The 20,829-nt window shown below is 41.5% G+C and overlaps 1 protein-coding gene across 1 annotated transcript in view; it reads left to right on the top strand.

Annotated features, from left to right (window-relative positions):
- The window catches only part of LOC310932090 (fibulin-2-like), a gene marked incomplete at both ends in the record, with an annotated part of 39,256 nt that overhangs the window by 14,770 nt on the left and 3,657 nt on the right, over nt 1-20,829 (top strand). Inside the window, 10 exons of the mRNA XM_083895372.1 lie at nt 1,451-1,565; nt 2,993-3,119; nt 5,092-5,302; nt 7,438-7,656; nt 9,915-10,028; nt 11,748-11,849; nt 13,245-13,376; nt 18,331-18,468; nt 20,060-20,200; nt 20,329-20,457. Coding sequence (XP_083751498.1) covers nt 1,451-1,565; nt 2,993-3,119; nt 5,092-5,302; nt 7,438-7,656; nt 9,915-10,028; nt 11,748-11,849; nt 13,245-13,376; nt 18,331-18,468; nt 20,060-20,200; nt 20,329-20,457 — 1,428 coding nt within the window. The remainder of the gene's footprint in view (nt 1-1,450; nt 1,566-2,992; nt 3,120-5,091; nt 5,303-7,437; nt 7,657-9,914; nt 10,029-11,747; nt 11,850-13,244; nt 13,377-18,330; nt 18,469-20,059; nt 20,201-20,328; nt 20,458-20,829) is intronic.

The following is a 20,829-nucleotide window of genomic DNA, read 5'->3' as shown; positions in this document are numbered from 1 at the left end:
CCACCCACCACTTGGGAGCAAGGGCTACCCAGAATGCATTGCGTGTTTTCACATCACAAAGATGGCGCCGAAAGCAGCGAAACGAGTACGCTCAAAACCCTCAACACTTGGTTTTGAGGGTTAGTTAAGATTAAGGGTTGAGCTTGAGGGTTAAGATAGAGAATTGGAATTGGCCCCAAATCTTAATTTATGAGAATGAACATAGAGTGTTGACAAATAGTGAAATGTCAAGGGTTGTGTCTTCACAAATCAAAACTGGAACGCACTGGACACATATTTCCCCTTTCAAATTCATAATGTGTTGTTTTTTTTTTTTCCTCCGTCAGCTCGTTGACCCACTTTGAAATGAAGTGCTAATGTGTTTCACTCAGCTCCGATCAGCTCTGATCGGCCAGGACGTAAAAAAAGAGCGTTTCCTTCGTCCTGCCAAAGAAAGTGAGAGCAGACGTCAAAGAGTCTGAAAGGAAAAAAAAAAACACACACACAGGTTGTACTTGCTATTCTCAGCACGCAGCCACCGAAAATCCAGCTCCAGGTCTATTTCTTGCGAGACAAGTGTTCCACGACGGACGGAGATTCGGGCTGCGCTTCAAATATCCCGTAACCAGATTTTTACGGCCTTTTTCGCTGATGGGATTTTCTGATGCTGTGGTCGTCTTGTTCCAGCTCGGTTCACTTTGTTGTCACCGTTACTTAATGATTCTCTCTGAAACACTTGCCTTTACTCAGAGGCGGTTCTAGAGTGTGTAGGGGCCCAAAGCAAAAATTCCCAGGGGGCCCTTCCTTCCAACCAGTGTGTTCATCACCATTATGTTATAAATAATCTGACACCAACGAAAAATGTATGAGTTCAAATGTTTTATTATTTTTTAGAAATGAATGAAATAACATGGAAAAACCTTGTAATTAAAAAGTATGTGAAAAAATAAATGTAAAACACAATAAAATACTGTAAATAGCTTTAAAAAACTATATAAACTTAGCAAAAAAATACATTACACTGTAAAGAACCCACATTATAAAACAATATAAATATATAGAACAATAAAATACGGTAAATAACTGAAAAAAACATATATAAACTGAATAAAAAAAGATATGCATTACACTGTAAAAAATCCTCTTCATTTTCCAACTTGCAGAACAATAACTTCACACAGGTTAAAGTGAGGTGGGGCCCCTTTAGGGAGGTTTCCTACTGAGATGTCATTGCAAATCGGTCATTGTTGTTTAAGGGGGACGGGGAGGTGGCTGGTCACTGCACATTTCAGTAAAAACAGCCCTCAGGCTCCTAGTGTCGGGGGGCCCCCTATCAGCTCGGGGCCCCCTATCAGCTCGGGGCCCCAAGCAGTTGCCTGCCTTGCCTGTTCACAAGCTGCGCCTCTGCCTTAACTGAGTGTGGAGAATGAAACCTGGATGCGTTTGTGTTTGTGTGCGTTTTCGTTTCCAGTGTCTGCCAAGGAGCTGGTGAAGACCTGCTGTGAGACGGGCGAGAAGTGGGCTTCGGCGAATGGACACTGCAACAACATGGAGCCGCCCACTAAAGACAGACACTCCATCTGCTGGTACGGTCACTATTAAACATGACGCCTCATTCTTAGACTTTTGTTTTAACCTTAAATCCAGGTCACTGGTCTGGTTAACTGGATTCAACAAGCTGAATTGTAGTTTTGCATATTAACACCTTATGTAGGAAAAATCTTAATTCATGTCGTAATAGAGGTAGAATAAGGTTATGAAGAATGAGGTGTTAATAGGTGCTTAATGATCACTAACAAAGGGCTAGTATGCGACTTATATATGTTAGTAAGCACCTAGTTAATGGTGAATAAGTGTTCCCTAATCTAAAGTGTTACCAGAAAAACAAGCAGTGCCAGTTAGTAGTGCCCAAAAGTGACCTATTGTGCTTTTAAAAATCAGTAATATCGAAGTACTACTATAATAAATGTTATACATCCTTAAAGGTGCCATATGTAAGAATGTGGCCGAAAACAGTTACTACATTCAAATTCAAAATACCGAGGTCTTTAAGGTTTCGTTTTCTGACGTAACTATCAACCCGTGGTTGCTCGGCAGCTGAGACTCTACTGACTGCAATGATCGGTAGACGTCGGTAGGTGGCGCCACATGCCAAAACATGATTTCAAAACATAAACATGATTTGCAGTCTGCAAAATGTTTTTTTTAATGCAAATATTTTGTCTGTACTGTTGTTGTTGGTGAGTTCAGTTTGTTATATGAACATTATTCCTGAGTCTCTGTGACATATTAAGAGGATTTTATGGCCAGTTGCTTTAGATTTATTACATAATGCACCTTTAATTAAAAGGGGACATGACCCCGAGTATAGTCAGTAATACTTTACAACATCTGCATCTATGGACACTTCATTGACAGATTACACATTTAAGATGAGATCCTTTCAGGTATGTGAAGGCCACCATCGTTCCCCCAGTTTTTTGCAATCTGCACACTGGTCCTTTAACTGAAGTCGTTTACTGGCTACAGTATTAAAGAAACCATATGTAAGAATGTGGCCAAAAACGGTTGCTACACTCAAATTCAAAATACCGATTTCTTTTAGATTTCGTTTTCTCCGCCATTGCAGCTCAGACGTAACTGGCAACCCGTGGTTGCTCGGCAGCTTAGACTCTACTGACTGCAATGATTGGTAGAGGGCGGTAGGTGGCGCCACATGCCAAAACATAAACATGATTTGCAGTCTACAAAAATATTTTTTTTAATGCAAATATTTTGGCTGTACTGTTGTTGTTGTTGGTGAGTTCAGTTTGTTATATGAACATTATTCCTGAGTCTCTGTGACATATTAGGCGGATTTTATGGCCAGTTGATTTAGATTTATTCCATAATGCACCTTTAAATTCAAACAAAGTACAGCAGCAGCAGCAGTGGCTCTCAATGGAACAACACTCGTCTGCCCACTCGTACTTCTTAAATCCTAAAGTCTTAACGTCTCCTCTTCTCTTGCCAGGACTTCCCAACAACAGTGCTGCCTCGGCTCCCTGAGAGAAAACCGGTGTTTGGCTGGGATTAGCGCAGCCAAAGCGGGTCGTATGTGCGAGGAGGAGGAGGACAACTGTGGGATTGACTCATTCAAAGCAAGTATCTGTGACACACGTTTACCGCGGTCAAGAGGGGGGCGACGAGAGTTCACTGGGTTCATGGTCAACGTTAATGACATGTGTTGTACATATGTGATTAAGCCTAATACGCTCAGAATGATGTGTCATGTGTGGGTCCGCATGCTGACTTTATTCCATACATGCCTCCTCAGAGGAACGCGGATATTCAATTACACTATTTAATTTAGACAAAATGATTTAAGCCCCCGTTACGGGATAAGATTCCCACGGTCGTGATGCGTTTTAAAGCAGAGGCCGAGTGAGCGTCTGTCACCGTTCAAAAAGCCACTAATGTTGTCATGTGACCTGCTCGCTGAAGGATACTCGCTCACCTACAGAGAGGCCCTTCATGCGTAAGCGCTGCTCCCTTAATGACACCGTGCCGCAGTGCAGCTGTCAAATATTGGCTTTCACCACCTTTCTGTGGGGAAAACCCCTTGTAGATTGCGCGTAACACTATGCCAACGACGGACACGCCACATCACAGCGGCGGCCATTACCTCGGTTTTACGTTTCACCGTGTTCTCTCTCGCTAAGAGAGCCGCAGGGAAACAGAGCGGGAAGGTGCGAAAAGAGCCATAACCAGGGCAATGTCGTCCTGTATCAGTCAATAGTGATAAATGTCTACATTAATGTCAGATCATTCATTTTTGAGGCGGTTAACGTGCATAAAATCTCTTGTTTTTTTTGGCACGGAGGTCAGGTTGGTGAAAAATACAAAAGTGGAATAGGGGCACGAACCTGTTTGTAGCCCCAGGGCTCTATAGCGCCCCCAGAAGTCAGGTCATGGTCAGAAAAAAAGTCTTGGAATTTTTTGATGCAAGAGAAAGTGGCCAAAAATGCTGTGCTAAATGCTAAATTTTTTATTTTTTCTATCACGTCTAAGTCGCACATAGTTGTTCCGATTTAAACCAAACTTGCTACACTTGTTGTTCTCATGATTCCAAACAAATTTCCAATGTACTTACATTAGCTCCGCCCACCCAGAAGTCAGCCATTTTGGAAAAAACGAAAATGACTAGTCTACGCACACACTCGTCCTAGCACGTTTGAGCTAGCCGTGGTCCATGTACTGTATGTTCTAGACAAGTTATTGATTTAAAGTTGTCAAACGGAACCTATTGTTCCTGTTGAGGTGATAATTTTTCTCAGATGTTGCGCTCATTTTTGAGTTGGTTAATGTAAACAAAAACTCTTGGAATTTGGCACAGAGGTCGGCAAAAAATGTGATACTGGCATAGGGCACAAACCCGTTCGTAGCCCCCCCCCTGGGCTCTATAGCGCCCCCAGAAGTTGGGTCGTGGTCAGACAAAAGTTGTCGGACCGGGCCGGAATTTGGTGAGTGTGTCAGGCTAACTTGCAAGATAAAGTGGCCAAAATTGCGTTAGATGCAACATTTTTGATTTTTCTTTTGTGTCTAAATCACACATAGTTGTTCCAATTTTAACCAAACTTGGTACATGTGTTGCCCTCATGATTCCAAACAAATTTCTAATGTACTTCCATTAGCTCTGACCACCCAGAAGTCAGCCATTTTGGAAAAAACGAAAATGACTAGTCTATGCATTTGCATTTGAAACTTGTCCTAGCTTGAGCTAGCCATGTCAAACTCGGTCCATATGTTCTAGACAAGTTAAGTTAAGGATTTTCTCTACGTCAAAAGGCTTGGCCTCAGTGCGCCAACAAATTTTGACGTTAAAATGGCAGTAAAAATATTTTAAATTTCCACATTTTGAACGCTTCAACGTAAACAGAACTACGTGACATTTCTGTCGTGTGAGGCGAGGGCCCTATCATGACTGTGAGTCCTAGGGGCGGTCCCGAGTAAAATTATTTAAAATTATTACAGCTTATTGTGGCTTTAAATCTCTTGAGGGAAAACGACAAACACTGTTAAACAGAAAAATATGAAGCACTGTGTAAAGATGGACTCGTGTGTGATGTGCAGGAGTGCTGCGGCTGCTGTTCACTGGGGCTGCAGCTCCGCAGAGAGGGCCATCACTGTGCTGCTCACCAGTACCTGGGCTTCCACTGCAGACATGTCTTTCTAAACTGCTGCAAGGCAGAGGAGGAGGAGGAGGAGGTGGCCGGGAATCGAAATGGCTGGCACACGGTCCGAGAGAAGCCCACCCAGGAGTCCAGTCCACCGCCGAAAAAAGGTACTGTCAACAAATGTTCACAGACATAAGTACGTAATCTGCAAATGCACGCTTTTGTGCCAAGGAAGGGGGGGCGTTGTTGGGGCGTGGGGGTTGTGTAACACACTCCACTGCACCACCAATGGAAATGTTCTGATCTAAACCAAGAACAATCAATTTTCTTTATACTAGATCTTAAAAGGAAGCAAAGTTCAAGCCCTCGACTGTTTTTTCAGAGGAGATCTAACGCTCGTCTGCCTGGAGTTGCATTCACTTCTCTCTCTGTTTACCACTTGGTTGTTTGAAGTAGTGATTCAAAGTCTGGCTGTTAGTGAGAAAGTGGAATCATTTTAACATTCTACATGTGACAACACCGTATATCGTGCATGTTGACAGGTGAGCAACGCTGGCATCCATACCATTGTTGTTTAATTGTTTTTTTGATATGGCACTGACACTTGGTAAATACTGACACTTCCTTTTTACCAGGAACCAACTTGAGACACTGAAAACATGGCCAGCACGGACAAAAATTTACAATTATTTTATCACTTAAAGGTGCATTATGTAATAAATCGAAAGCAACTGGCCATAAAATCCTCCTAATATGTCACAGAGACTCAGGAATAATGTTCATATAACAAACTGAACTCACCAACAACAACAGTACAGACAAAATATTTGCATTAAAAAATATATTTTGCAGACTGCAAATCATGTTTATGTTTTGAAATCGTGTTTTGGCATGTGGCGCCACCTACCGCCGTCTACCAATCATTGCAGTCAGTAGAGTCTCAGCTGCCGAGCAACCACGGGTTGCCAGTTTTGTCATAAAACGAAAAATCTATAAAAGACCTCGGTATTTTGAATTCGAATGTAGTAGCCGTTTTTGGCCACATTCTTACATATGGCGCACAAGTCTCACCAAGTCTACACACTAAGAAATCAAAATACGAGACTGTACCTTTTGCTGTCGCTCCAGTTGTACCCTATCAGCATACAAGCACTGTACCTTTCTCACATTTTTATCACTTGGGGTGCAGAAATTTTCCTTAAGAACAGGGGTTTTCAAGGTATCGATACCTGAGGGCCAATTTAGGAACCCAACGTTGGACTGAGGGCCACCAAAGGAAAAAAAACCAGAAAGAAATCCCATTTGTAATCATTTTAATGACCAGATTGCAGTTCTACAGTTTACACTTATTGGTCTGTATCCAGTAATGTCCAATAAACATTTAACAAGTTTAGTAGCTCCTGGATTAAAACTATCAACTGTAATTCATTGCGGGCCGCCAGAAATGTTTCTGTGGGCCGCCATTGGCCCACGGGCTGCACTTTGAGAACCAATTCTTTAGAAGTACAGACAAGCAGGTACACATTTTAAAGGTACAGTGCTTGTACCCTGATAGGGTACAACTTGAGCGACAAAGCATTTGTACCTTTTTTAGGTGCACTTTAGCAGATGTACATTTTATTTCGTGAGCCTTTTGTTATATACATACACTACCGTTCAAAAGTTTGGGTTCTCTTAGAAATGTCCTTATTTATGAAGGAAAAGCACTTTTTTTAATATATATTTTTTATAAATACACTCTATACATTGTTAATATGGTAAACGACTATTCTAGCTGCAAACGTCTGGTTTTTAATGGAATATGTACATAGGTGTATAGAGGCCCATTTCCAACAGTGTTCTAATGGTACACTGTGTTTTCTAATGGCGTTAGAAGGCTATGGATGATGAGAAAACCCTTGAAAACCCTGATGATCATGAGTGAGTCTCAGGTGTGTCAGCCACGCCCCCACGGTGTACCTGTCACTCACACACACTCATGTACACCACAGGGGAGGGGGAAAAACACAAGAAGATGTGAGAAGTTGACACAGCCAAGATTCTGCCAGTGTTTTTTTTTTAAAGAGTTTGTCGTTGGACGGCTGTTTGCTAAGCGTATGAATGATGTGGTGAAACGGCAGCATGTGATTATATGTACTTATCTTCTGTACAAATCACAATCAAGAAAACAAACACGGAAAAGAGATCGTCCTAATCACCGTCGCCATTGTAATCTTCTCTGTAATTACTACGTATAAAAATTTGTTTTTCCTTAAGGGGAATAAAGTGTCTGAAGGTGTGTGTTTTTTTTTTTTACCCCCAGTGTCAGACAGTCCGTACCCTAACGAGGCGTTCTCCATCGGAGAGGAGAGGGAAGGCGAGAACACCGCGGAGGGTCCCGTCCAGGTGGAGGACATGGACGAGTGCCGGATCTACGAGGGCAACATCTGCCACCACAGATGTGTCAACACGCCGGGCTCCTACCGCTGCGAGTGCTTCCCGGGATACGTGATGCAAGACGACGCTTTCACTTGTGCACAAGGTAGAGCTTTGACTAAGTGCTCACAGGTATTTCCACAGGAGGCAGGAAAATGCTCCGTGTGCCACTTTGGTCTTTGAAACGTGATTTATATCATCTGCCTTCCTGTCAGGAAGAAGACCCCCGTTTGTCGTAATTTGTCTCCACATTTACAGTGTATTATTTTCCTGGTCTCGTTGAGTTCCTTCCTGTCTGCGAGGCCTTGATACTGCCTAATAATAGTTATTCTAACAACGCACACTAACATCCTCTTCCTGGAGTGACAGCAATGCCCAGATATTCACGATATGAACAAACTGATTCTCTCTCAGTTTCAAATATATAAAAAAAACTACTCTTTTAGATAAGATTTGTTTACAGGTTTAGCTGCGTGACTGTTTTTTAATTATTACTATTTTAATTCAACAGCGTGTATTTGCCAACACGAGCTTGTCTCGACAGGATTGCTAATGTCAGAGTTCTCTGCAAATTACAGTGATGAGACACTGGTTCTCTAATAAAACAGCAAATGTTTTTCTGCAGGCAGTGTTTTTGTCTCACCTCCAGCTCCACTGTTACAACTTTCATCTACAACAGTGTTTCCCAACCCTGGTCCTCAGGGAACACTGCCCTGCCGTGTTTTAGATGTTGCCCTGCTCCAAAAACACCTCATTCAAATAAATCGCCAGGGGCCTCATGTACAAAGACTTGCGTGGATTTCCTACTAAATCTTGGCGTACGCCAAAACCCAGAAACTGTCGTACGCCCCCAAATAAATTCAGATGTATCAAAGTGTGCGTACGCATGGATCCTAGCACGTTCCCTTTGTGCATCCCAAATCAACGTGGAATTGAGCGCACATGCAGAGGTGCCAAACTCCCCCCTGTCCACGCCCCATTTACATATGCAAATCAATTTAAATAGACCATGAGATTCACCTCTTTGATCAAATAACGCACTGAACAAAGGAAAGTAAAGCCTCCAGCCTGTCCCAACCGCTGTTAGTCATAATGAATAAGTCATGTGTTGAACCAGACCACCTTGCCATTATGTTAGTTAGCTGTATTCGCGCATCACATATGATTTGAACATTGATGGAATGAAAATGTTTCCTATTAACGTAAACAAATTATGTGACGGCGCTTTTACAGCCATGTGTGTGCAGTCAATAGCTCCGAAACACTCTGATGACTACGTTTTCACATTATTATTAACAGTTTCCCAGCATCACCACTAAGTGTCGCCAAAGGAACAATAGCTGGAAAAACGGGCGTACGCCAGCCATGAAGTTGGCGCGAGCACCGCACATTTCCACGGTCATTTCACGTTTCATACATATGAACGTGAGCGTGGAAAAGGACGTACGCCACGTTTTTGTGCGTACGCAACTTTTGTACATGAGGCCCTTGCTCTGCAGAAAGCTAATAACAAACTTTTGTGTTTAAAAAAAAAGTTAAACTTTTGTTCAAATCTTTTATTTTTTTTAATTTAATGTTTCAACTTTTGTCAATTTTTTTTCACAAAATTAAATATTTAAATTTTAACATTTAAAATAATAATAATAATAATAATAATGTTTCAACTTTTGTCAGTTTTTTAAATTGATGTTTCAACTTTTGTCAATTTTATTTCAAAAATGTAATGTTTCATCTGAATCTGGTGTTTTTGGAGCAGGGTAACATCTAAAACATGGCATGGCAGTGTTCCCTGAGGACCAGGGTTGGGAAACACTGATCTACAAGACTTTTTATGAAGGTTTGGATGAAGAGTCAGGGTTTGTTCAAAAAATTGGATTTTGAATCCGAGTTGTGGCGTCACTACATCATTCAATATCCTCAAGGTCAACAACTGATGATTAAAAATAATTGCTGATTACGCCTCCCGGTGGAGAGTCGTGTGAACAGTCTGTGGCCTTGTCTAACTCACAGCGCTGTGTGGCTACTGTAGAGCCGGCAAATGTGTGATTCTCTTACTGTTATATTTAATGATATCTTTTACATTACTTATCCAAACAACGTGAAACTTGGCACACACAGACAGCTGTTCCTGGAATTTAGAGATAGATTTTTTTTTAAAGCACGTCAGAATCACTTTCCTTACTGTATTTGTATTTATCCAATGATGCCCCTCATCTTTTCTCATTTCTTTCATTATATTTTTAAACTTAATCCTAATCTTATTTAACGCTTTGAGTTGGGAACTCAGATTATTGAGATAATGACACCAATGAAAGTCTGGATTACACTTTAATTCTGTCGCTCCCCCTTCTGTGATTTGTGCAGAGTTCATGGACGAGGAGAACAGACTGAAGGAGGACGACGACAGAGCGGCGGTGGAGTCCACCTCACCTCCTCCACCTCCCTCCGAGGCCACCGTCCCAATCAACCCGTGTGAAGGTCAGAGACACAATAATGAGGGGGCTGAAAACTCCCACATCCAGCATGTTTTACTCATTGCATAACAGTGTTTGTCTTAAGAGGTTTGCAATTATTTTCAATGGATCCTTGTTCAGGGCGATGCCGACTATTATGATGGTAGATTTCAAGTCATTCCGAGATACTTTTTGTTTTTTTGAAGAAAGTCAGCTCACTGTCAAAGTGCATCCGGGCAAATGGATAATTTCCTTAATTTCAAAAATTCATTAAAATTATTCCCTAAGAGGTTTGCAAATATGTTTAATGGATCCTTGTTCAGGGCGATGCCGACTATTATGATGGTAAATTTCAAGTCATTCCGAGATACTTTTTGTTTTTTTGAAGAAAGTCAGCTCACTGTCAAAGTGCATCAGGGCAAATTGATCATTTCCTGAATTTCAAAAATTCCTTCAGATAGTTAGGGAGGCACCCACAGAAGCACAGTATTCAATTCCAGTATCTTATCCTTGGTCTGTGCATCTGGTTTATACGGGAAAAAGCCGTTCTATTCGTTTGAAGCTCTAAGCTTCCTCTTCAAAATGCAGACCACATGTCAGTCTGTGCTGCTGTTTGAAACATGTTGGTGCAAGATGGCGGCCTCTGCGACGCAAGGCCCCCGTCGTAAAGTGAATATAAAATCAAACAATTCTTTATTTTCAAGTGATCACACACTTATACAAAAGGGTCATATGTTCAATTTCTGCCAATAAACCTTTATAAATGTTACACAGGGGACTTTTAAGAATATGTTAGCACTTTTAATTTGCTGGTTTTTTTCTGGCAGGAAATTAAAGTTACCTCACCAGACTCCAGGACACAGGAGCTGCTGGTCTGCAGCTGTGAACCAACCGAAATCACTGTTTTTGTCAATGTTTTGTATTCTGGTGCAGGAGGTTATTAAGTGAGCTTTAAAGAGTAAAAGTACAAGTATCTTTACCAGAAAATGACTTTGGTTGAAGTTGAAGTGACTTCTTATAATATATAATAAGTCTTAAAGTATATGACATTAAAAGTCATTTTCTGATATAAAATGTACTTCAGTTTTAGAAGTTTGGATTGAGCTTTGTGGAAGGTTGTGGGTTCAAGTCCTGGCTCTTCCTAGTCTCTATTTGTGTACTTGAGCAAGACACGTAACCCCCATGGTGTGAATGGCTAGAAAAGCTCTATATAAATACAGACCATAATACCAACTCTTCTTCTTCTGATGGTTTTATTTGGTAGTTAACGAGTAACACGGATAGTTAGAGGAAACGTAGTGGAGTAAAAGTCAAAGTAGCCAGAAAAATAAATAACAAAGTAAAGTACAAATATGTGAATTACAGTAACAGTAATATTTGTGCTTTTACAACACTGCACTGTGTATAAAAACAACATTATACTCTAACTTTAATGTCAAATATCTGTGGAGGAAGTCTCAGGCACAGAGTGGCATTTCATTATTTCCATACAACATTGTTGAGCTGTAAATGTCAAACACAGCGAGATGGTTATCAGGGCTTTGTTTGTTTTCAACCGTCGGCTATTTTCAAATTTCACAGACTCTACGTCGGTCACGTATTTGTTTCTATGACACCGACAAAAGTAGGAAACACAATGTGATCCAGGTTAAGGATCAACCTGAACAAAGGGAAAGAGAGACTTCTGTCTCCCACGCTGAACCACAAGAGCTCAGAGCTAAAACCAATGCATTATTATCTACAGGAAACGGCCCGTGCGAGCAACAGTGCACCCCAGTGGGCGGAAGGCCACATTGCTCCTGCTCGACAGGATTCTCCCTCAGGGCGGACGGACGTTCCTGTGAAGGTAAGAAACACACCCAGAAAGAAAAGAAGAAAAAACCTTGTTCTAATCCAGGAAAATAAATAAATGTGGTGATATGACGTGATGTTGATGATTCTGAAGTGTTTGGTCCCAGTTGAGTGGACAAAAAAATTGGCAAAAAATTTGATTTTGAATCCGAGTTGTTGTGGCGTCACTTCCTCATTCAATAGTTTCTTGGCAACTGATCTCTCATCAGTGCTTGTAGATCTGAGTTCCTATACTGTGAACATTACCGCTAAAAAGTTTGGGGTCGCCTATACAATTTTTTTGTGTCCATTTCCATTAAAATTCACACTTTTATTCGTCAAAAGAGTTGCAAAATGAATAGAAAACATAGTCGAGACGTTGACAAGATTAGAAATAATGAATTTTATTCAAAATAATAATTTCGCCCTTTCGTCAAAGAACCAGCAAAACTGTTTTCAGCTGTGCTAACACAAGGGTTTTCTAATCATCCAATAGCCTTCTAACACGATTAGCAAACACAATGTACCATTAGAACACTGGAAATGGGCCTCTATACACCTATGTACATATTCCATTAAAAACCAGCTAGAATAGTCGTTTACCACATTAACAATGTTTAGAGTGTATTTATGATCCATTTAAAGGTGCCATATGTAAGAATGTGGCCAAAAACGGTTACTACATTCTAATTCAAAATACCCAAGTCTTTTCGGTTGCGTTTTCTGACTTAACTGGCAACCCGTGGTTGCTCGGCAGCTGAGACTCTACTGACTGTAATGGTTGGTAGACGGCGGTAGGTGGCGCCACATGCCAAAACATGATTTCAAAACATAAACATGATTTGCAGTCTGCAAAATATTTTTTTTAATGCAAATATTTTGTCTGTACTGTTGTTGTTGGTGAGTTCAGTTTGTTATATGAACATTATTCCTGAGTCTCTGTGACATATTAGGAGGATTTTATGGCCAGTTGCTTTCGATTTATTACATAATGCACCTTTAATGTTATATTCATTCAAGAAAAGTGATTTTCCTTCAAGAATAAGGACATTTCTAAGTGACCCCCAAACTTTTGAACGGTAGTGTATACGTACGCTCTCTTTTTAACCCACTCAAAAGCGATGTGTGTTTTTTTATCACGAGGCCGATCGAGCGTTCTCCTCTGTGTTTTTAAAGCCGTCGCCCCGGGGGGATAAACCTTTACGTTAAGCCGTAACCACTGGTCTGTCTCCTGCTCCTTGACAGCAGCAGCAAACTGAGGTGACACAGAGAGAGAGAAGCTTGCTGTGGTTCACAGATTCCTCACTGTGGGGGTTTCTCTGTCCTGTGTCTCTTCAGTTTGACTTTAACTGCGGACTGTTGGACACACACACATACACACATATATATAACTTCTCTTGGACATTTACAGACGTAAACGAGTGTTTGTCCGTTCACGCCTGCCAGTCGGACGAGCGCTGCGTGAACACGGAGGGGAGTTTTACCTGTCGGAGGCCGATCGCCTGTCCTGTGGGATACCACATCAACAACGACATCTGTGAAGGTAAGGCTCACCTTTATCAGCGGTAAGCAGCCTCAAAGTGATGGAGTGACACACACACGCACACACACACACACACACACACACACACACACACACACACACACACACACACACACACACACACACACACACACACACACACACACACACACACACTTTGACTTCACCCTCACTGATAACCAGAGCCGGACAGGAGTACATTTACTTCAGTACAGTAATTAAAGGTGCATTATGTAATAAATTATGTCTAAAGCAACTGGCCAATCACGGCCATTTTTGACTTAATTGCTGTTGCTGTAGCTGTAGCTGTGACGGTAGCTGTTGCTGTAGCAGTAGCAGTAGATGTTGTTGTTGCTGTTTCTGTTGCTGTTGCTGTAGCTGTAGCTGTAACGGTAGCTGTTGCTGTAGCTGTAGCGGTATCGGTAGCAGTATCGGTATTGGTATCGGTTGCTGTTGCTGTTGCTGTTGCTGTTGCTGTAGCGGTTGCTGTAGCTGTAGCTGTGACGGTAGCTGTTGCTGTAGCTGTAGCCGTATCGGTAGCAGTACCGGTATCGGTAGCTGTTGCTGTAGCAGTAGCTGTTGCTGTTGCTGTTGTTGTAGCGGTAGCTGTTGCTGTTGCTGTTGCTGTTGCTGTTGCTGTTGCTGTTGCTGTAGCTGTAGTGGTAGCTGTAGTGGTAGCTGTAGCGGTTGCTGTTGCTGTTGCTGTAGCGGTTGCTGTTGCTGTTGATGTTGCTGTTGATGTTGATGTTGCTGTAGCTGTAGCTGTAGCAAACACGCCATGAAAGCAGGTCTGGGTGTAGAACGGGAATGAAAGAGCCACCTTTCTCCCCTTTTACAAGTCAGTGACACATTAAAAGTGATTTAGAAGTTGTTCTTTTAAAGGTGCATTATGTAATAAATCTAAAGCAACTGGCCATAAAATCCTCCTAATATGTCACAGAGACTCAGGAATAATGTTCATATAACAAACTGAACTCACCAACAACAACAGCACAGACAAGATATTTGCATTAAAAAAAATATTTTGCAGACTGCAAATCATGTTTATGTTTTGGCATGTGGCGCCACCTACTGCCGTCTACCAATCATTGCAGTCAGTAGAGTCTCAGCTGCCTAGCAACCACGGGTTGCCAGTTACGTCAGAAAACGAAACCCAAAAGACCTCTGTGTTTTGAATTTGAACGTAGTAACCGTTTTTGGCCACATTCTTACATATGGCACCTTTAACATTTTTCATAACTCCATGTAGGACGTTTCTATATGTGAATGTAAGAACTGTGGCGGTAGTAATTTTTAATTAATATTTAGAAAATGTACTCTTGTACTCATGATACTCAAGTTCTTTTTAAAACAAGTACTTCAGTACTTTTACTTAAGTAGACATCTGAATGTAGTACTTTTACTTGTACTTGAGTCAAATTTAGCAAGGGGTATGTGTACTTTTACTCAAGTAATGAAGCTGTGTACTCCGTCCGCCTCTGCTGATAACACATAGAAAAGCACATTTTAACCACTTATAATAATTAGAATAATTTTCCTGCTCTTAGAAAACTGAATTTGTGACCAAAGTCCACAGAGAGAATCTGTGTTTTTCTAAACTCGTGGAGACACAGAAGCACAGATACGTCCAAAATAATTGTAACGTCGAGCTCTTATTGTTTTAAATGTGTCGTCACCTGCTGTTAACTTGCTGCAGATAATGTCTGTGGATAAGCAGTGTGAATGGATGGATGTGTATCACTGTGTTAAGAAGACAGTGGATATTGAGTTAAGACGCCACGTTTCTGCTCTGCTCATTCTATTTAAATGACTGAGGAAGAAAATCCAGTTTCATTCATGAGAGGATTCGTTCTCTCTCTTTCTCTGTCACCACTGAAGTGGCAGCTGTTTGGAGGCCAAACACATTTTCTTGTTAAACTCTCATTTTGTCCTGATTGAACAGTCTTTAACTTCACAAGGAGCTGCAAATGAGCTGCTCGTCGGAGCTCAGAGGTGCTCGATCTGCGGCGGCTCCCCGTCTTCTTCTTCTTCTTTCCCGAGCGCTGCCGCTGCTTTATGAGTAGATACTTATAAACAGGAGCAATTTATGGTGCATGGAAATAATGAGATGCATTGGGAGGTAGTTGGGTGCCACCTATGATGGCACGCCAGGCTGCTCCACACACACTCAGAGATGACGGCGAGTAAACATCGCGGAAGAAGCTCTCAGGAGTCGCATTGCTCCATATTTCTTTCCCCCCCGAGTGAGGCTGCTCACATGTGAAATTACATAATCACTGGATGTGAAGAAAAAAAAGGATCTCATTATTTAATACTTAGTGGTGGAAGCATTAAAGTGTGCTGCTTTCTTACATTGTGAACATGCAGTGAAAGAAAGATGTTCAGGGCTGTATGAAGTAGTGATGCAGAGACAGCGCTGATGCTAAAGGAGCTAATGGCGCTAAAGCTAATGGCGCTAAAGGAGCTAATGGCGCTAAAGAAGCTGATGGCGCTAAAGGAGGTAAAGAAGCTGACAGCGCTTAAGGAGGTAATGGTGCTAACGGCGCTAAAGAAGCTGAAGATGCTAATGACGCTAAAGGAGCTGACGGCGCTATAGAAGCTAATGGCGCTAAAGGAGCTAATGGCGCTAAAGGAGCTAATGGCGCTAAATAAACTAATGGTGCTAATGGAGCTAACAGCGCTAACGGCACTAAAGAAGCTAACGGCGCTAAAGGAGCTAATGGCCATAAAGGAGCTAACGGACCTACCTAAACAGTGCCTGGACTCAGGTGCCGCGGCACGTAAACATGACGCCATGCGTTGACGCCGTTAGCGGTGGTTAACGTAAACATGCCCAGCACTAATAGAAATGCTATTTTCAGTGAGTATTCGCAGTGCATCACGTGTTAAAAGTATAAAACAAAGCAGTTAATGACGTTGGATGTATATCAACCATTAGTTTGAATGACGTCAGCTCTCAGAGGATTTTTTGGGCAGAAGTTCAATAAAACAGTCGTAGGTTGGTTTTGGCTTCAAAATAAAGGTTGTTTCATTTTTCGTAGCCTGAGAATAAGCCTTTGACTTCATGAAGGCCGTGCTCTTGTGCAGCCACAGTTCTTCCGCAGCTGTCAATCTGCAGTCTCACCAGTAGATGTCACTCATTTGCACACACTGCACCTTTAACCCTTTAAGGTACTGCTCAACCGTTTGGTCGACCACATTAATACGACTTGTTCTGAATGTTGTACAAACTGAATTATGCACACCAGGTTTATTATGAACAGACATCTCAACCGTTTGGTAGAGGCCTGCATCTAAAATACTGTAGGGTCTAAGTAAAAAAAATATATATATTTATATATATATTGACTGTCGTTATTGTTATCATAAGTAAATAAAATAAAATAATAAAAAATACAAAGAAAAATATTTTCCTTTGCTTTTTTCTTGGTGCGTACCATAAAGGGTTAATGATGATGACTCCGGGAACCTTTTTTTTTAATGGAGGACAAGATTTAAGTGAAGGAAATGCATCACAGTCAAAAACGCCCTTCCTGTTTTACATCATCCAAACAGACAAAGACAAGAGGGACAGAACTCGATCAATCAATCAGACAATTTGGGTTTTTATGGTGATTACTGTGACTGTAGTGCAGAAACACACATGCCATGTACACAAAGAGGGGAAAACCCATAAAGCTTTGTGGAAATAAAAGGGCCATGAAATCTGGGTTAAAAAACAGCCGAGGGTGAACGGGTTTTAAATTCTCACAGTCCATTAACTCTTTGACCTCTGCTGGTTTCCCCTGAACTCATGCCTTCACTGGCAGTCAATCTCTCACACGTTTAAATCCCTCTTCTCCTCCTCCGTCCGTCAGGTGTTCATCAGGCTCAATCACTATCTGCAGTTTAGAGACCTTTCCTGTTACGCACAGGGCTCTGAACTGCAATAATTGTGGTCAAACGCTGCAAATGTTCATGAAAACGCACACAAAATCGTTGTTCTTTTTTTTTTTTTGCTTTTTCATGCGACAGACGCTGAAGCAATAAAAGGCAGAGGCGGTTCTAGAGTCTGTAGGGGCCCTAAGCAAAAATTCCCAGGGGGCCCTTCCTTCCAACCAGTGTTCATCACCATTATGTTACAAATAATCTGACACCAACGAAAAATGTATGAGTTAAAAAAATTTTTTCTCTCTCCGAAATTAATGAAATAACATGGAAAAACCTTGTAACTAAAACGTATGTGAAAATATAAATGTAAAGAACAATAAAATACTATAAATAGCATTTAAAAAAACTATATAAACTTAGTAAAAAAATACTTTACACTGTAAAGAACCCACATTATAAAACAATATAAATATATAGAACAATAAAATACTGTAAATAACTGAAAAAACAGAAACTTCACACTGGTTAAAGTGAGGTGGGGCCCCTTTAGGGAGGTTTCCTACTGAGATGTCATTGCAAATCGCCCATTGTTTTTTAAGAGGGACGGGGAGACTGCACATTTCAGTAAAAACAGCCCTCAGGCTCCGAGTGTCGGGGGCCCCCCTATCAGCTCGGGGCCCCAAGCAGTTGCCTGCCTTGTCTGTTCACAAGCTGCGCCTCTGGTTGCATGACTCCAGGGGGAATATGCTGAGATTGTTTGTTTACACGTCGCACTGAAAGGCTTTACATTTGTTAATTTTGTCAAAAAAAAAAAGAAAAAAAAAAGAGTCGCTCAGGCCATTCTGATTTAACCGGACTGATTAACATAGCACACTCTTAATGAAGCTCTGGAGGATTTACAGGCTCCAGGACAGAATGAGATGCAGAGCAAGTGACAGAGTGCAAACATCTGCCACTTGACCACAGTGCCATCCAGTGGCAAAGTGCAGCGTTTACATCCTGCAGCACACACACACGAGTGTGCCGTATTTGCAGTATACAGCATCACCTGTGCATGTGTTTGTTTGTCTCCTTCTCCCCGCAGACGTGAACGAGTGTGTGCACGCGAGCCATAACTGCGGCTTCGGCTTCGAGTGTGTGAACACTGAGGGATCGTTCAGGTGCGACCCCAAACACCGCTGTCCTGCAGGCTACATGCCGGAAACACAGGGCAACTGTATCGGTAAAGGAAAAATCTATGGTTCTGTGTGTCTCTCTGTCTTATTTCAAAGTTTTATTTATAGCTCAAGGTGAGCGTATGAAGGAAAAGTAGACATTTGGAGTCCTGTCCATCTCTGCATCCACACATACAGCTTTCCTCAAGCACAAACTACATACAATACAATCTAAACACTGTTTTTATGTATTTATACGCTTCAAAGTAGGTCACTTTCTACTCAAATTCCACAAATTCTTCCACTGGAAGAACTCCATCCATATTTCCAGGTACACGTGTTTTGTGCTTTTATTAACAGGTAAAAACAGCAGTTTTCTTTTGGATACTATTTGGATACTTGAGGTGGGATTAAAGAAGTAAATAGATGAATAAATATATATATATTTATATATATAAATAATTAAATAAATAAATAATGGTTGCAGGGACAACAATAATACAATTAATGTATTATATATATGCAAAACAAGCCCCTCTGTGCAACTGTGAAGCACTAATAAAATTAAATAAAATGAAAATAAAATAACAAAAATAAAATAACAAAAATAAAATAAAAAAATAAAAATATTTAAATTTAGAATAATCTCCAGATAAATATAAAATAACACAATACACAAGAATAACAAATAAAAGCAATAAGATGCAATAAAATACGGATCAAGTACTGTACTGATCACTATAATGTTTATATGTTTATATATATATCTCTATATATATATGGAGATACATATATAGATTTATATATGAATATGTATATACACTATACCACCGTTCAAAAGTTTGGGGTCACTTAGAAATGTCCATATTTTTTAAGGAAAAGCACTTTTTTCAATGAATATAACATTAAATGAATCATAAATATACTCTATACATTGTTAATGTGGTAAACAACTATTCTCGCTGCAAACGTCTGGTTTTTAATGGAATATGTACATAAGTGTATAGAGGCCCATTTCAAGTGTTCTAATGGTACATTGTGTTTGCTAATGGCGTTAGAAGGCTATTGGATGATTAGAAAACCAGTCAGTATTTTGTTTTTCGTGTGTGTGTGTGTGTCGTGGCAGTGTGCAGGTGAATGAGCAGGCGCTGCAGGGACACGGGGGTTAAATGCCACACAGACAGGAGATCAGAGAGGTTTGTGTTAAGGGGCTGCAGAGAGAGAGAGAGAGAGAGGGTGGGTGGATAAAAGCCAATTCTCTGTCCTCTTCCAGTACAAACTGATGCTATGGAATTAGCCCCCAGGGGCAGGAACTGGGACATGTCGAGGCACCACACACACACACACACACACACACACACACACACACACACACACACACACACACACACACACACACACACACACACACACACACACACACACACACACAACTGTAAGAGCAGTGTCGGAGAAAATGCTGTGAGAAATGGGGAAAATGGAGAAAATGTCACACAGTTATATCTGTGTGTGTGTGATGTGTGTTTGCTTTGATATGTGTGGCAGGAAATAGAGGAGAGAGAGAGAGCTGCCCTCTGGTCTCTCATGCTCTCTCCTCCTCTTCTTCTTTCTTTCTTCACCTCTTTCTTTCTTTCTTCTTCTGTGTGTGTTGTGTACCAGACATCGATGAGTGCGGCGCTCTGGTCCAGCCGTGCAGTGCGGGATTCACCTGCATCAACACAGCGGGCTCCTACATTTGCCAGAGGAAGATCATGTGCAGCCGCGGGTATCACGCCAGCCCTGATGGAGCCCGCTGCGTCGGTACGATGTTGTGCTTGCTCACGCTGGATGTAAACAAATAGCATCTCTATTTATCACTGTCGTTTTTATTGATTCCTCTCCTCCTCCTCCTCCTCCTCCTCCTCCTCCTCCTCTGTATCGTCTTGTAGACGTGGACGAGTGTCAGAGTAATCTGCACCGATGTGGAGAGGGACAGCTGTGCCACAATCTGCCCGGCTCGTATCGCTGTGAATGTCAAACAGGCTATCAGTACGACTCGTTCAGGAGGACGTGTGCAGGTATGTTAGCGAGGAAGACGTCGTCAGAGGACACTTTGAAACCTTTAAAGCTCACATAGAGTGGTCCTGTTGCACATATATGTTAGTTATGGAGGTCTACTTACATACATTAACTTGTTTTTATGGTCAAAAACCTCCTAGTTGCTGTAAACGAGCCGATAGAAATCTCTCCTTACTGACGCTGTCCTCAGCCGCGATATTTCAGACATAAATCTCACCCCCAGAAGACAGAGTGTGTTGTGATTGGCCAGCCAGCGAAGAGCCTTCCCAACTGTCTTGTGATCGGCCAGTACCCGGAAGTGACATATTCAGCACACCCGCTCTCAGAAGCACAGCTCCCCCCTCTGGAACGGTGGATGCACTGCAACTCAT

Source organism: Microchirus variegatus (genome assembly GCF_963457635.1).
Source record: "Microchirus variegatus genome assembly, chromosome: 9".
NCBI lineage: Eukaryota > Metazoa > Chordata > Actinopteri > Pleuronectiformes > Soleidae > Microchirus > Microchirus variegatus.
The sequence above is the reverse complement of the archived record's forward strand: the minus strand, read 5'-3'. Positions and strand labels throughout refer to the sequence as shown.